At 44.5% G+C, this 17746-nt stretch overlaps 1 protein-coding gene across 1 annotated transcript; it reads left to right on the top strand.

Annotated features, from left to right (window-relative positions):
* The first annotated feature begins 15970 nt into the window (after window positions 1-15970).
* Window positions 15971-17515, top strand: LOC100501658 (putative cytochrome P450 superfamily protein). Its single transcript, NM_001196336.1, has one exon. It carries the CDS (start codon window positions 16099-16101, stop codon window positions 17323-17325), a length of 1227 nt encoding a protein of 408 aa, NP_001183265.1. The 5' UTR covers window positions 15971-16098; the 3' UTR covers window positions 17326-17515.
* The last annotated feature ends 231 nt before the right edge of the window (window positions 17516-17746 follow it).

The following is a 17746-nucleotide window of genomic DNA, read 5'->3' as shown; positions in this document are numbered from 1 at the left end:
ACAAGAGTTGGGTACCTAAAACCCAAGCTTAAATTGCCTTGCAGATTTATGCATCCAGGGGCTCAAGCTGGATTATCGACAGCGGATGCACGAACCACATGACGGGGGAGAAGAAAATGTTCACCTCCTACGTCAAAAACAAGGATTCCCAAGATTCGATCATCTTTGGAGATGGGAGGTCAAAGGATTGTGAAAGATAACCATCACATACGAGCATTCTATCTCTAATGTGTTTTTAGTTGAATCACTCGGGTATAATTTATTATCTGTGAGTCAATTATGTAACATGGGTTATAATTGTTTATTCACAAATGTAGATGTATCTGTTTTTAGAAGAAGTGATGGTTCACTAGCTTTTAAGGGTGTACTAGATGGCAAGCTCTATTTGGTTGATTTTTCAAAAGAGAATGCCGATCTAGATGCATGCTTAATAGCTAATACTAATATGGGCAGGCTTTGGCATCGCCGTCTAGCACATGTTGGGATGAAGAACCTTCATAATCTTCTAAAGGGAGATCATGTGTTAGGACTAACCGATGTCTGTTTTGAGAAAGACAGACCTTGTGTAGCATGTCAGGTAGGGAAACAGGTGGGAAGCACTCATCACAGCAAGAACGTGATAATAACATCAAGACCACTGGAGCTTCTTCACATGGATCTCTTCGGACCCGTTGCCTACCTCAGCATCGGGGGAAGTAAGTATGGTCTTGTAATTGTTGATGATTTTTCCCACTTCACTTAAGTATTCTTTTTACAGAATAAGTCAGAAACCCAAGGGACTCTAAAGCGCTTCTTAAGGAGAGCTCAAAATGAATTTGAGCTAAAGGTGAAGAAGATAAGAAGCGAACAATGGGCCCGAGTTCAAAAATCTACAAGTTGAAGAGTTTCTTGAGGAGGAAGGCATCAAGCACGAGTTCTCCGCTCCCTACACACCATAGCAAAATGGTGTGGTAGAGAGGAAGAACAGGACGTTAATCGACATGGCGAGGATGATGCTTGGAGAGTTCAAGACGCATGAGCGGTTTTGGTCAGAAGCTGTGAACACAGTGTGCCATGCCATAAATTGACTCTACCTGCACCGTCTCCTCAAGAAGACCTCCTACGAACTCCTTACTGGTAACAAACCCAATGTCTCTTATTTTCGTGTATTCGGGAGCAAATGCTACATTCTGGTGAAGAAAGGTAGACATTCAAAATTTGCTCCCAAGGCAGTAGAAGGGTTTTTACTAGGATATGACTCAAATACAAAGGCGTATAGGGTCTTCAACAAATCATCGGGATTAGTTGAAGTCTCTAGCGACGTTGTATTTGATGAGACTAATGGCTCTCCAAGAGAGCAAGTTGATCTTGATGATATAGATGAGGAAGAAGTTCCGATGGCCGCAATGCACACGATGGCGGTAGGCGATGTGCGACCATAGGAACAAGATCAACCATCTTCCTCGACAATGGTGCATCCCCCAACTCAAGACGATGAACATGTACCTCAAGAAGAAGGGCAGGATCAAGGGGGAGCACAAGAAGAACAGATTATGGAGGAAGAAGCACCACAGGTCCCTCCAACTCAAGTCCGAGCGACGATCCAAAGACATCACCCCATCGATCCGATTCTGGGTGACATCAGCAAGGGAGTAACTACTCACTCACGGTTAGCTAATTTTTGTGAGCATTACTTGTTTGTCTCTTCTATTGAGCATTTCAGGGTAGAATAGGCCTTGCAGGATCTGGACTGGGTGTTGGCCATGCAGGAAGAGCTCAACAACTTCAAAAGGAATGAAGTCTGGAGCCTGGTGCCGCGTCCAAAACAAAACGTTGTGGGAACCAAGTGGGTGTTCCGCAACAAGCAAGACGAGCACGGAGTGGTGACAAGAAATAAGGCTCGACTTGTGGCAAAAGGTTATGCCCAAGTTACAGGTTTTGGATTTTGAGGAGATTTTTGCTCCTGTAGCTCGGCTAGAGTCAATTCGGATATTATTAGCCTATGCCGCTCACCATTCCATTAGGCTATTCCAAATGGACGTGAAGAGCGTTGTCCTCAATGGGCCAATCAAGGAGGAGGTATACGTGGAACAACCCCCTGGCTTTGAGGATGACAGGTATCCCGACCATGTATATAAGCTCTCTAAGGCGCTCTATGGACTTAAGCAAGCCCCAAGAGCATGGTATGAATGCCTTAGAGATTTCTTAATTACTAATGCTTTCAAGGTTGGGAAAGCTGATCCCACTCTTTTTACAAAGACTTGTGATGGTGTCACACCCGGCTTTAAGGAACAAAGCCAGGTGCATCTCATACATGCGCCAAGAAGACAACACATATAATAACAGAGTGTATAGAGATAAATGTCACAAAACATCAGAGTATTTATTACATAGCGGAAGACTTATTACAAAATAAAATAATAAATATAAAACAAACTAAGGATCGTCGACGCCAATGTCAACTGAGAAACGCCACCTAGATCAGATCAAACTCCTCGCCTTGTGGCTCCTCCTGAACCACCTGCTCTTCTCCTGTGGGGGGGTGTGAGACAGCAAGGGTGAGCTCACACATGATCATAGCTCAACAAGTTGTGGGAAACCAGTGGACATGAACTCACAAAGGTGGGAGTTCATGTGATGTGTAAGGCTAATCAATGACAGGGGTTAAAGCAGAGCATTGCTTTTAAGTAGTTGGTCAAAATTTTATTAGCAGTTACTAAGTGTAAGTAAATACCAAACCTTAAGTAAAGTAATTGAACAAAATTAATAATAAACCCATGCAATGCAAATGACAAAATTGAATTTAAGTTCCATAATTTAAACATCAGAGAGTCCTCAGCCGCTCATGACCGTGAGCTCGGCTAGTATACCAGTTTTATACTCTGCAGAGGTTGTACCCTTTACCCACAAGTCATGTTACCCATCTGCCAAGGGGTCGCGACTCCCATACACCTCTACCTAGGAGGCGAGGCAGGGCAACACTACGAGGCCTTTACAAAGTTCCACTAGCTTCCGAAAACCCGCTACAGTTTATGGGAAGAGCACTTGCAAGAATCCCCCGCCTGACCGCCATCGCAGCTAAATCAACCCGAGAACCTCCTTGCATGCAACTCCCCTACTGCCCTTGCCCCTTTCGGGTAAGGTAATCTTCCACTAGCTTTCCTAATTAGTCAGCCAAGGGCGTCCCATTAAACCCTTGTGGTGGCACGTGTTTCTCAAGTTAAGCTCTATGTTCCAATTAACATTAATGATCTTGACATGAACATAAATAGAATAACAAAAGAATTGGAACATAGATATAATAAATGATTATCCCAAAACCATGTAAAGCATTAGCAAACTACCCAAGTGATTCAGGGGTAAACAAGGTAATGAGATAAACAATCTAGGGCGACCTATCGGGTCCCATCAAAATTAACCTATGCATGAATAAGTGACATTAAGAACATTATTGGGTAAAAAGTGGTCAAGGGCACAACTTGCCTTCAATGAGCTCCTGCTCAGCTACTTCTATCTGCTGCTCACCAGAATCCTCAGTCACGGGCTCTTCTACCGCCACAATACAAACAAGCACAATATATAGAGAAATTAACATCACACCAAACATATAAACAAAATACACAGTAATAATCTACATATTAAAATAAAATCCTAGGAACAGGAATCATAATTTTTGGAGCTATAGATTTTAAGTTATGAATTTTCAAAGGTTTTATGTGCTTTAAATAGGATTAAGTGAGAAATAAATTTTCTTACTGTTTTCATGCCAAAACAGAGAATCTAAGTGTTAGAGAATAAAATTACAAAATTTTAGAAAGTGGAATGGCTCAATTTGGACCAGAGATGAATTTTCTATCAATTTTATAAGTTCTAGCAATTCTTTTTCTCATAAAAATCATTTTCAGATTTTATTTATCCATTTATTATGAACTCTGGCCTGGGCGCACTAAATCTGAGAAAGGCAGGGGCCTCGGGGTAAAATTCCTAAGGCTCAGGGAACAGCGCATGGGACGGCGGGTTAGTTTTCCTAAAACAGAGGGTCTTATGTGCAAAACTGTCGCGGCCGAAGGGGTACTGATGTTTCCTCACCGTCGGATTAGAAACCAGCGGATCCGATTAGACCTACGACTCACATGACACTGCACGCGACATCGGTCGTCTGATCAAGCGCGGATGGCCAGGATTAAATCGCGCCTATAAACGAATCGGTAAGAAATGGTGGCCATCAGATCCGAAAGCGACGGTTCTGATCTTAAAAGGGGCTCGATCAAATCTACGCCATCCACTGTACGATCAACGATCGAGGGTCTACACTTTGCCAGATTTAAACCTCTGCAACCGATCCAACGATTGAAAACCTCACACGCCCATATCTAATCGTAGTCGTACATCTTCGCATCAACGGGCCATGTTCTTCCCCTACCTCCTTGTCGAGTGAACGGCGGCGCCAAGTTTGCACAGGCTGTGCGAGCGAAGGGATTGGGCTACGGCTAGGGGCCTTCCCGGTGGGCCAAAAAGGGAATAGCCGGCCCAGGTAAGCTTCCTTTTCCTTTTTCTTTTATGTTTTATTTTATGTTTTTCCTTCATAATTGTTTTGAATCAAATTTGAATTTGAATCAGCCCATGAGCTCCACCCTTGAGTTAGGAGTCACATTAAAACTCTAATATAAAAATAATATTTTATTTATTTATTTATTTATTTATTATTTTTTTACTCACATAAAATTTTCTTTCTTTCCTTTTCTAGGATTTCTTTTGGATTGTCCAATTCTATTTTGGACTTTATTCCAATTCTTGTATCATCATTTTTATTTTGTCATAAAATGCACACAAAAGAAAATCCCAGCATGATGCAAGATTTATTTGAGTGTCTTTTGTTAATTATTTATTTGTTTAATTGTGGTGTTCACATGAAATGAGAAACATAGATAACTCATATATGTATACGGAGTACAATTTCTCTGCTTAGACACTGTTTACAAAGTGGGTGTTACAAATCCTACCCCCCTTAAAAATAATCTCGTCCTCGAGATTTAGGAAGAACGAGAGAAAAGATGGGGAAAATCGATGCGAAGCTCTTCTTCTCTTTCCCACGTTGCTTCATCTTCTCCGTGGTGACTCCATTGTACTTTACACATCTTTATCACCTTATTTCTTGTAACTCGAGTCAATGTATCCAAAATCTTGATCGGGTACTCCGTGTAAGTCAAATCACCCTGAACACTGAGCTCTTCCATTGGTAACTGTTCCTCAGGGACACGGAGACACTTCTTAAGTTGAGATACGTGGAACACATTATGCACATCCGAAAGACTATCAGGTAACTCGAGTTGGTATGCCATCTCCCCAACTCGCCTAAAGATCAAGAATGGTCCAATATAGCGAGGGGACAATTTGCCCTTAACTTTGAATCTCCTCATTCCACAAAGTGGGGACACCTTAAGGTACACATAATCTCCTTCTTCAAATTTCAGTGGTCTTCGTCTATTATCAGCATAACTCTTTTGCCTGGTTTGAGCCACCCTCAAATTCTCTCGAATTATACGAACTTGTTCTTCTGCTTCTTGAATCAGTTCAGGCCCAAAGAACTGTCTTTCTCTAGTCTGATCCCAATATAGAGGAGTCCTGCATTTCCTGCCATATAGAGCTTCAAAAGGTGACATCTTCAGACTGGTCTGATAGCTATTATTATATGAGAACTCAGCATAAGGTAGACTCTTATCCCAACTTCCTCCATGCTGAAGTGCACAAGCTCTCATCATATCCTCCAAAACTTGATTGGTCCTTTTAGTCTGTCCATTAGTCTGAGGGTGATAAGCTGTACTGAAATTCAACTTCGTACTCATGTTCTCATGAAAGCTTCTCCAAAATCTTGAGGTAAACTGTGAACCTCGAACAGACACGATCTTCTTTGGTACTCCATGTAAACACACAATCCGAGCCATATATAACTCTGCTAGCTGAGAACCTTTATAAGTAGTCTTCACAGGAATAAAGTGAGCCACTTTAGTCAATTTATCCACAATCACCCATATAGCATCATATCCTTTTTGGGTGCGAGGCAATCCTGTAATAAAATCCATACCAATCTCTTCCCACTTCCACTCCGGTATCTTCAGTGGATGCAATAGTCCAGCTGGTCTCTGGTGTTCAGCCTTAACTCTTTGACATACATCGCACATAGCCACATGTGCAGCTACATCTCTCTTCAATCCATACCACCAATACTTCCGCTTCAAATCCTGATACATCTTGGTACTGCCAGGATGAATAGAATAATCTGAATCATGGGCCTCCTTTAAAATAGTCTCTCGAAGGCTTTCAATATCAGGAACACACATCCTGTCCTTGAACCATACAGTGCCTTGCTCATCTTCCGTAAATTCCGGACCTCGACCTTCAGTAATCAGATCCTTGATCTCTTGTATTTTAGCATCACTAATTTGACCTTTGCGGATTTCTTGCTCCAAAGTAGGTTCCACATCAATAGCAACTCCTTCAGTGTGAGCAACTATCCCCAGGTTAAGTCTCCTGAAATCCTCAACAATCTCGTTGGGTAGCTGGGCAACAATAGCTGAATGAACATGCTCCTTTCGACTCAAGGTATCTGCAACCAAATTCGCCTTGCCCGGGTGTTAGTGAATCTCTAAATCATAATCCTTAATAAGCTCCAACCAACGGCGTTGCCTAAGGTTGAGATCCTTCTGAGTGAATATATACTTCAAACTCTTATGATCCGTGTATACTTGACACTTGGTCCCCATGATATAATGGCTCCAAATCTTAAGCGCATGCACAACGGCTGCCAATTCTAAGTCATGCGTGGAGTAGTTCAATTCATGTTTGTGTAACTGACGAGAAGCATAGGCAATCACATGTCCTTCTTGCATGAGCACACACTCTAAGCCTTGGCCACATGCATCACAATAGATATCAAATCCTTTCTGTAGGTCTGGCATAACCAACACTGGTGGTGACATCAATCTCTTCTTCAATTGATCAAAGCTGTCCTGACACTTCTCATCCCACTTAAATTCTTTTCCTTTCTCCAAAAGTGAAGTCATAAGTTTAGCAATCTTAGAAAATCCTTCAATAAATCTCCGATAATATCCTGCTAGTCCCAAGAAACTCCGAATCTCCGTAACTGTAGTGGGTACTCTCCACTCCATTATCTCCTTAACCTTGGTAGGATCCACTGATATTCCTCCATTAGAAATAATATGACCAAGAAATGGCACCTCGCCAATCCAAAACTCGCACTTGCTGAACTTGGCATATAGCTGGTTATCTCGTAGCTTCTGTAGCACCAACCTTAGATGTTCCTCATGATCGCTATCACTCTTGGAATAGATAAGAATATCATCGATGAAAACCACGACGAATCTGTCCAGATCATGAACACTTTATTCTTTAGATCCATAAAATAGGCTGGTGTTTTAGTTAGTCTAAATGACATAATGGTGAACTCATATAAACCATATTGGGTCGAAAAATTCGTCTTGGAATTATACGATGGCCTAATCTTCATTTGATGGTAACCGATCGGAGATCAATCTTCGAGAATACCCTAGCATCTCTCATCCGATTAAATAAATCCTCAATGTGGAGTAATGGACACTTGTTCTTCACAGTGACATCGTTAAGGGACCTATAATCCACGCACATCCCTTGCGATCCATCTTCCGTCTGTATAAATAGAACTGGCGCTCCCCAAGCTGAGGAACCCGAACGAATGTACCCAGCCTCTTGTAATTCTGTTAATTGCTTCTTAAGTTCCTTTAGTTCTTCTAAGGACATCCTGTATAGTCGTTTAGATATAGGAGCAGTTCCAGGTAGAAGATCAATTACAAACTCAACTTTCCTATCTGGTGGCATCCCTGGTAACTCCTCTGGAAAGACATCCAGAAAAATCTCTAACTGTGTGGATGTTGTCACCAACAAACTCTTCAGGTATGAAGAACATCGCACGTTTGGATGAGGTGGTTACTGCAATTTGAACTTGAAATCTTTCTCCTTTAGGGCTGGTGAGTTCTACGGTTCCCTTAGCGCAGTGTATAAACTGTCTTTGCCTTTCTTAACCATGACATACCAAGGATCACGTATATAGTGCTCTCTTCTAACACTATAGGGGTAGTCCATCTGGGTTAGAAATACAGGGTAAGAAAGGAAGAATTGTAGACAAGGCGAGTAATTACGAGGAATGTTACTACGGGAGATTTATTAGCTAAGTAGATTAGTGTGTTATCCACTAAAGCTAATACATTACCTTATGGTGGTACATGCTAAGATGTCCATATATAATATTTCAATCAATCAAAGAAGCAAATCAGGCAGTTATCATCAGAACAATCAACCAACATTTTAAATAGAGAAAATAGTTTTGTTTTTTTCTTAGGTCTCCTATCTCTTAAAACGTTCACAAATGTAGGATTACAAGGTATGAAATCCATCTTGTCTTAGAACAGAAAAGATAAGAGTAATCAGAGTATGGCAACAAAAGGTGAGACATGATCAAGATAAGTATAGAAAGAATGAGAGTAAGGTAAGTGTAGAATGAATCAGAATAAGATAAGTAGGTAAGGGTTTTGTCCATTTCTATCTAGGTTTCGTCCTACAGTCAACATTTCCTCTGATACCACTTCTGTCACACCCGGCTTTAAGGAACAAAGCCAGGTGCATCTCATACATGCGCCAAGAAGACAACACATATAATAACAGAGTGTATAGAGATAAATGTCACAAAACATCAGAGTATTTATTACATAGCGGAAGACTTATTACAAAATAAAATAATAAATATAAAACGAACTAAGGATCGTCGACGCCAATGTCAACTGAGAAACGCCACCTAGATCAGATCAAATTCCTCGCCTTGTGGCTCCTCCTGAACCACCTGCTCTTCTCCTGTGGGGGGGGGGGGGTGTGAGACAGCAAGGGTGAGCTCACACATGATCATAGCTCAACAAGTTGTGGGGAACCAGTGGACATGAACTCACAAAGGTGGGAGTTCATGTGATGTGTAAGGCTAATCAATGACAGGGGTTAAAGCTGAGCATTGCTTTTAAGTAGTTGGTCAAAATTTTATTAGCAGTTACTAAGTGTAAGTAAATACCAAACCTTAAGTAAAGTAATTGAACAAAATTAATAATAAACCCATGCAATGCAAATGACAAAATTGAATTTAAGTTCCATAATTTAAACATCAGAGAGTCCTGAGCCGCTCATGACCGTGAGCTCGGCTAGTATACCAGTTTTATACTCTGCAGAGGTTGTACCCTTTACCCAGAAGTCATGTTACCCATCTGCCAAGGGGTCGCGACTCCCATACACCTCTACCTAGGAGGCGAGGCAGGGCAACACTACGAGGCCTTTACAAAGTTCCACTAGCTTCCGAAAACCCGCTACAGTTTATGGGAAGAGCACTTGCAAGAATCCCCCGTCTGACCGCCATCGCAGCTAAATCAACCCGAGAACCTCCTTGCATGCAACTCCCCTACTGCCCTTGCCCCTTTCGGGTAAGGTAATCTTCCACTAGCTTTCCTAATTAGTCAGCCAAGAGCGTCCCATTAAACCCTTGTGGTGGCACGTGTTTCTCAAGTTAAGCTCTATGTTCTAATTAACATTAATGATCTTGACATGAACATAAATAGAATAACAAAAGAATTGGAACATAGATATAATAAATGATTATCCCAAAACCATGTAAAGCATTAGCAAACTACCCCAAGTGATTCAGGGGTAAACAAGGTAATGAGATAAACAATCTAGGGCGACCTATCAGGTCCCATCAAAATTAACCTATGCGTGAATAAGTGACATTAAGAACATTATTGGGTAAAAAGTGGTCAAGGGCACAACTTGCCTTCAATGAGCTCCTTCTCAGCTACTTCTATCTGCTGCTCACCAGAATCCTCAGTCACGGGCTCTTCTACTCGCCACAATACAAACAAGCACAGTATATAGAGAAATTAACATCACACCAAACATATCAACAAAATACACAATAATAATCCACATATTAAAATAAAATCCTAGGAACAGGAATCATAATTTTTGGAGCTATAGATTTTAAGTTATGAATTTTCAAAGGTTTTATGTGCTTTAAATAGGATTAAGTGAGAAATAAATTTTCTTACTGTTTTCATGCCAAAACAGAGAATCTAAGTGTTAGAGAATAAAATTACAAAATTTTAGAAAGTGGAATGGCTCAATTTGGACCAGAGATGAATTTTCTATCAATTTTATAAGTTCTAGCAATTCTTTTTCTCATAAAAATCATTTTCAGATTTTATTTATCCATTTATTATGAACTCTGGCCTGGGCGCACTAAATCTGAGAAAGGTAGGGGCCTCGAGGTAAAATTCCTAAGGCTCAGGGAACAGCGCATAGGACGGCGGGTTAGTTTTCCTAAAACAGAGGGTCTTATGTGCAAAACTGTCGCGGCCGAAGGGGTACTGATGTTTCCCCACCGTCGGATTAGAAACCAGCGGATCCAATTAGACCTACGACTCACATGACACTGCACGCGACATCGGCCGTCCGATCAAGCGCGGATGGCCAGGATTAAATCGCGCCTATAAACGAATCGGTAAGAAATGGTGGCCATCAGATCCGAAAGCGACGGTTCTGATTTTAAAAGGGGCTCGATCAAATCTACGCCATCCACTGTACGATCGACGGTCGAGGGTCTACACTTTGCCAGATTTAATCCTCTGCAACCGATCCAACGGTTGAAAACCTCACACGCCCATATCTAATCGCAGCCGTACATCTTCGCATCAACGGGCCATGTTCTTCCCCTACCTCCCTGTTGAGTGAACGGCGGCGCCGAGTTTGCACAGGCTGTGCGAGTGAAGGGATTGGGCTACGGCTAGGGGCCTTCCCGGTGGGCCAAAAAGGGAATAGCCGGCCAGGTAAGCTTCCTTTTCCTTTTTCTTTTATGTTTTATTTTCTGTTTTTCCTTCATAATTGTTTTGAATCAAATTTGAATTTGAATCAGCCCATGAGCTCCACCCTTGAGTTAGGAGTAACATTAAAACTCTAATATAGAAATAATATTTTATTTATTTATTATTTTTTTTACTCACATAAAATTTTCTTTCTTTCCTTTTCTAGGATTTCTTTTGGATTGTCCAATTCTATTTTGGACTTTATTCCAATTCTTGTATCATCATTTTTATTTTGTCATAAAATGCACACAAAAGAAAATCCCAGCATGATGCAAGATTTTTTTGAGTGTCTTTTGTTAATTATTTATTTGTTTAATTGTGGTGTTCACATGAAATGAGAAACATAGATAACTCATATATGTATACGGAGTACAATTTCTCTGCTTAGACTCTGTTTACAAAGTGGGTGTTACAGATGGTGACCTGTTTGTTTGCCAAATTTATGTCGATGACATAATATTTGGTTCTACTAACCAAAAGTCGTGTGAGGAGTTTAGCAGGGTGATGATGCAAAAGTTCGAGATGTCAATGATGGGCGAGTTGACCTACTTCCTCGGATTCCAAGTGAAGCAACTCAAGGACGACACCTTCATCTCCCAAACGAAGTACACTCAAGATCTTCTCAAGAGGTTTGGGATGAAGGACGCCAAGCCCGCGAAGACACCGATGGGAACTGACGGGCATCTCGACCTCAACAAAGGAGGTAAGTTCGTTGATCAGAAGGCATACCGGTCAATGATAGGTTCATTACTTTATCTTTATGCTAGTAGACCGGACATTATGCTTAGTGTATGCATGTGTGCTAGATTTCAATCCGACCCCAAGGAATGTCACCGTGTGGCCGTTAAGCGAATTCTTAGGTATTTAGTTTCTACGCCTTGCTTCGGGATCTGGTATCCAAAGGGGTCTACCTTTGACTTGATTGGATACTCAGACTCTGATTATGCCGGGTGCAAGGTTGATAGGAAGAGCACATCAGGGACGTGCCAATTTCTAGGAAGGTCCCTGGTGTCCTGGAGTTCTAAGAAACAAACATCAGTTGCCCTATCCACCGCTGAGGCCGAGTACGTTGCCGCAGGACAGTGTTACGCGCAACTACTTTGTATGAGGCAAACCATCCAGGACTTTGGCTACAATCTGAGCGAAGTGCCACTCCTATGTGACAATGAGAGTGCAATCCGCTTGGCGGTTAATCCTATTGAACACAGCCGCACTAAGCACATAGACATGCGACATCACTTCCTGAGAGACCACCAGCAAAAGGGAGATATCGATGTGTATCACATTAGCACCGAGAACCAGCTAGCCGATATCTTCACCAAGCCTTTAGATGAGAAAAGGTTTTGCAGGTTGCGAAGTGAGCTAAATGTCTTAGATTCGCGTAACTTGGATTGATCTATAGCATACATGTAGTCTATGCCTTTGATCATGTTACTTTGAGCATTTACATTATTTGTTGTCTATTTATGGTGCTCAAGTTGTACAAGTCATCCCCGGACCTCACAAGTCCATATGCAAATGATGAACATATTTAGGGGGAGATGTGCTACAACCTGACCCCTTTGAGACTAACTTGTTTGCTTGAGTACACTTGATGTAGTCTCGAAGGTACATTGAAAGGGAAAATGAACTTGGACAACGAAAAGACTTCCACTGCACTCCGGTTTTAGTGTATTTAATTCCAAGTTTGTACTTGCGCTCTCATTGCCTTTTTGCTTTTTTTTGACATTTTGGTGAGGCAATGGGGTTAAAGTGCCAAAAGATATCCCGTTTTGGTGCTTAATGCCAAAGGGGGGAGAAATTAAGGCCAAAGCAAAATGGATCAGCCAACCATTGTGAATTTTGAAAATAGAGGAGTTAGAATTTGGTTTTTGTCAAAATACTCTTATTGCAAAATTTGGTCTCTTATGGGGGAGAATTTTGATTATGGGAAAAGGGGGAGTTTTTGACACTTAATCAAATTTACTCTTGGAATATCTCTCGATTTGCCCAAACAAGGGTGTTTGACTTAGAGATAGGAAAAAGAATTTGATTTGCAAAAACAAACCAAGTGGTGGCAAAGAGTGATCCAAATATGCCAAATCTTAAGTAAAAAGGGAATTGGTCTTCATTTGCATTGATGTTGCACTTCTTTTGTTATTTTTTGATGTGTTGGCATAAATCACCAAAAAGGGGAGACTGAAAGGGAAATGTGCCATTGGGCCATTTCTATAAGTATTTTGGTGATTAGATGTCCAACACATATTGAGTGAGTTCTTATGTGCCAAATGAGTGAGAAGTGTGAAATCAAGAACAAGGTATGTTTTTAGACTTAGTGAATTGTTTTTGAATACTAACATAGTTATATAAGTGCTAGAAACAGTGCCAAGAAAAGAAGATTTGAATTGGAGAAGAGTTGGCAAAGTACAACCAACACCAGCTCGGGCCTGGCACATCGGACTGTCTGATGCCCCAGGCTGGTCAACGGTGAACCGACTGCTCTCGGGAAGCGGCGGAGCGACGTGACTATAAATCATCGGACTGTCCGGTGAGTCATCTGCGCACGCGTCCAAGTCATCAGCGATGAACTTGTCGCTCTCGGGAAAAGGAAAAAGGCGACGTGGCTATAATTCACCGGACTGTCCGGTGAGCCAACGACGCCAGCGGCCAACGGTCGGCCACGCGATCAACGCGCGACACGTGGCCCGCGTCAACGGTCGGTTGGGTACACCAGACTGTCCGGTGTGCATCAGACAGTGTCCGGTGCGCCAACCGATCTCGAGGACCAACGATCGGCTATGCCCGATATGGAAGGAGATCGCGCACCGGACCGCTACAGTGGTTGTCTGGTGGTGTCCGGTGCTCGACTCGACAGAAGGCAAGAATTGCCTAAGAAAATTGATCTCCAACGACTCCTAGCTACCTTGGGGCTATAAAAGGGACCCCTAGGCGCATGGAGTAGAACACCAAGCTTACAAGAAACATCCTAAGACACTTAGACTCTGCATTCACGCAATCGGATCATCGTTCTTGAGATTTGAACACTGTTCGAGTTGTAAACTCCTTGAGCTGTGACTGTGTGCTCACTTCTTCACTTGTGTGCGTGTGCGCGCTGCGGATTTGGGTCTTGCATGTGTTGCTCTCCTATCCTTACTCTTGTGCTTTCTTTGTGATCATAACTTTGTAAGGGCGAGAGGCTCCAACTTGTGGAGATTCCTCGCAAACGGGAAGAATACTCAAGATAAAAGACCGTGGTATTCAAGTCGATCATTGGATCACTTGAAAGGGGTTGAGTGCAACCCTCGTCCATTGGGACGCCACAACGTGAAAGTAGGCAAGTGTTACTTGGCCGAACCACAGGATAAAAATCGCGTGTCTCGTGTTTTGCTTTTCTGTGATTGTTTTGTTCGCATGAGCTTGCTCCATAGCCACTCGGTTACACTAAGGCTGAGTCCAGTGCACAGCCTCTCTCTCGCCCCTGCCACGTCAGCTCTCGCCTCCACTCTCGCCCCTGCTGCTCCAGTGCACAGGCTGCAGCAGGCTACAGCCTCAGGCTATAGCACACGTGGACCAATCAGAAGCCGCCACTCACTGTCGCCCCTCGCTCTCGCCCGTGAAGACGCCATCGCCAACGCGTCGCCCCGCTCTCGCCTGCCTATCGCCGGGCGGTAGCAGTAGCGCCCGCCGGGTCGCTCTCGCCCGCCTCCAGCCCCGCTCTCGCCTCCTGCTGGGCGCTATCGCCCTCACTATAGCCTGCATTAGCACCAGCCTAACACTTTAATAATCAAGTTTGTGGCTATTTAGTGTTTGATTTTACAGGATCACCTATTCACCCCCTCTAGGTGCTCTCAACAATTTTTTTACTCCCAAAGTTATTTAGCAACTTCTTAAATCTGTGATTTAAAGAGCTAAAATTTACATAACTATTGGAGTTACTCTAAGAAGTAAATTGGATTTAATAAGAAATTTGTAAATTTACAAAGTAGGTTTACATAACGGTTGGAGGGATATTTTTAGCAGTTTCTTAAATCTGTGATTTAGGAAGTTGTTCACATAACTACTGGAGTTGTTGTCTGGAGTTTGAAATAGAAGTGTTAGAGCATCTCCAAAAGGTTCTTTATTTTTTGCTCCCTATTTGACTCTTTATTTATATTTTTATAAAGACTACACTTATATATAGCATTTCACTCTAACAGACTATTTATCTATTTTGGCTAGTCAAGTTTGGCTATTGAGGGAGTCAATTTAAAGAGTCGGATAGTTTGACAAGTCAGATAGTTAGTCTGCTAGAGAGTTATTTTGCTGTTATTTAGCCAAAATTTAGCTCATGAGTCATTTTACTAGTCTCTTGGAAAGCAATGACTAATATGCAAGTAATTATTAGGTGCAAGCGTGTAAGCAGCTCTCTTGGTCTGTTGAATCTAGTACCAACCGTATGTATAATCGTGGTTTGTTATGAGCTTTTTTATAAAACTATATGAGGAAGTGGCGAGAGGATTTAAATGCTAAATATAACATACGGTTAGATCTAAATCTAACAGACTAAAATAACTGCTTGGACGTTTGTATATAATAGCTGTTTGTATTAGTCCTTGGAGATGCTCGTTTGCATATAATAGCTCCTTGCGTATTATTCGTTGGAGATGCTCTTAGACTTCTCGCACAGCCTTCCACAAAAGTCGTTGCCGATATTTCTTCCCAACGTAAGCAGTAGCAATTCAAAGGGTTCCAAGCCCCGATGACGTCGCGCGCAGAAACCAATCCAAATAAAAATCCTGGAGCCATCGGCCGCCGGCAGCCACAGCAGTCGCTTCCCTGATCTGCCAAGCAATGGAGACGCGTCTCTTCCTCCTCTGTGCTACTACTGTCGCCATCGCTCTCGTCTCCGTTTTGCTGGTCCTCGTCGCCCGCGGCCGCAAGCCCAGCGCCGGTCGCCTCCCGCCGGGTCCGCCGGCGCTGCTCTTCCTCGCCAAGTTCCTTGCGCTGCGGCGCTCCATCTTCGACCTGGCTCCGCTGCTCCGCGACCTGCACGCGCGCTACGGCCCCGTCATCTCGGTCCGCCTCGCCCGCACGCTCGTCTTCGTCGCCGACCGCCGCCTCGCGCACCGCCTCCTCGTCCAGGGCGGCGCCACCTTCGCGGACCGCCCGCCACCCGTTGACCCAAACAGCCTCTTCAGCGCCGGCGGCCGTGATGTCAGCTCCTCGCCCTACGGCGCATACTGGCGCCTCGTGCGCCGCAACCTCGCGGGCAGAGGCGCTGCAGCCCGCCCGCGTCGCCCTCTTCGCGCCCGCCAGGCGGTGGGCGTGCGACGGCCTCGTCGACAACCTCCTCCGTCGCAGTCGTCGGAGCGACGCTGGCGCTGGCGCTGGCGCTGCCGGAGACGACGCCACTACCGTCACGCTGAGGCCGTTCCTCCGCCGCGCCATGTTCGAGCTGCTAGTGTACATGTGCTTCGGCGTGCGGCTGGGCCAGGACACGCTCGACGAGATCGAGGGGCTGCAGCACCGGGCGCTCCTGACGCTCACCACCTTCCCGATCTTCGCCTTCTTTCCCGCAGTCACCAAACGGCTCTTCCGCAGCCGGTGGGAGGCCAACGTCGCGGTGCGGCGGAGGCAGGACGATCTGTTCGTCCCTCTCATCCACGCCAAGGCCACGCGCGGGAACGACGACGGCGACACCAGCGCCAGCCCGCCGAGCTACGCGGACACGCTCCGCGCGCTGCGAGTGCCCGAGGAGGGCGACCGCCCGCTCACGGACGCCGAGATGGTCAGCCTCTGCTCCGAGTTCCTCAACGGCGGGACGGACACGACGGTGACGCTGGTGGAGTGGATCATGGCGGAGCTCGTCAACCACCCGGACGTGCAGGCCAAGGTGCACGAGGAGGTCATCAGGTCGCCGTCGTCGTCCAAGCTGGCAGACCACGGTGGCGATGACATCCAGGTCGGCCAGGCGATGCCGTACCTCAAGGCCGTGGTGCTGGAGGGCCTTCGCCTGCACCCGCCGGGCCACTTCGTGCTCCCGCATGGCGTGCAGACCGACGGCGCCGACGTCGGCGGCTACACGGTGCCCAGGGGTGCGGAGCTGAACTTCCTGGTGGCAGAGATCGGGCGTGACGAGACGGTGTGGACAAAGGCGCGGGAGTTCCGGCCGGACCGGTTCCTGGACGGCGGGGAGGGCTGCGGCGTCGACATCACCGGCAGCCGGGAGATCAAGATGATGCCTTTCGGCGCCGGGCGGCGCATGTGCCCCGGCTACTCGCTCGGCGTCCACCACGCCGAGTACTTCGTGGCGAGGATGGTGCGGGACTTGGAGTGGCGCCCGCCGGTGGACGGCGTGGCGGTGGAAATAGCGGAAGCGCTGGACTTCACCGTCGTCATGAAGCAGCCGCTCCGTGCACGCATCATCGCCAGATATTAGCTCCATGCGTGGTATTCTGCTGGGGATAAGATAAGCTACTATTCTGTTACATCAGTATCCCTTCGTGGATGTACTACTAATCTGTTGGCGATGCTTGATGCTTCCAAGAGCTGGAGTAGAATACATGTAGCTACACCGTTTACTAATTACCCTACTAATATATACAACTACACCTTTTACCAATTATAATATACTTAATGCTTATATTATATACATATCACTATAATACTATCATTACATCAGGAACGAGATGTGCACCACGTATGATGGCTCTTCGTGTGTGAAAAGATAGAATTAGTTATGTTTGGTGTTTGAATGCACTAGAGCTAATAATTAATGACTAAAATTAGTTGAAACATCCAAACGCTCTAGCTAATAGTTCAACTATTAACTATTTTTGGTAAATTAGTTAATATTTAGA

Source organism: Zea mays, chromosome 5 (genome assembly GCF_902167145.1).
Source record: "Zea mays cultivar B73 chromosome 5, Zm-B73-REFERENCE-NAM-5.0, whole genome shotgun sequence".
NCBI classification, from domain to species: Eukaryota; Viridiplantae; Streptophyta; class Magnoliopsida; order Poales; family Poaceae; genus Zea; species Zea mays.
This window is presented reverse-complemented; position numbering and strand designations above follow the sequence as displayed.

What these genes read in the sequence shown, in the direction of transcription:
- LOC100501658 (NM_001196336.1), top strand. Translation starts at nt 16,099, where the DNA reads ATGTCAGCTCCTCGCCCTACGGCGCATACTGGCGCCTCGTGCGCCGCA.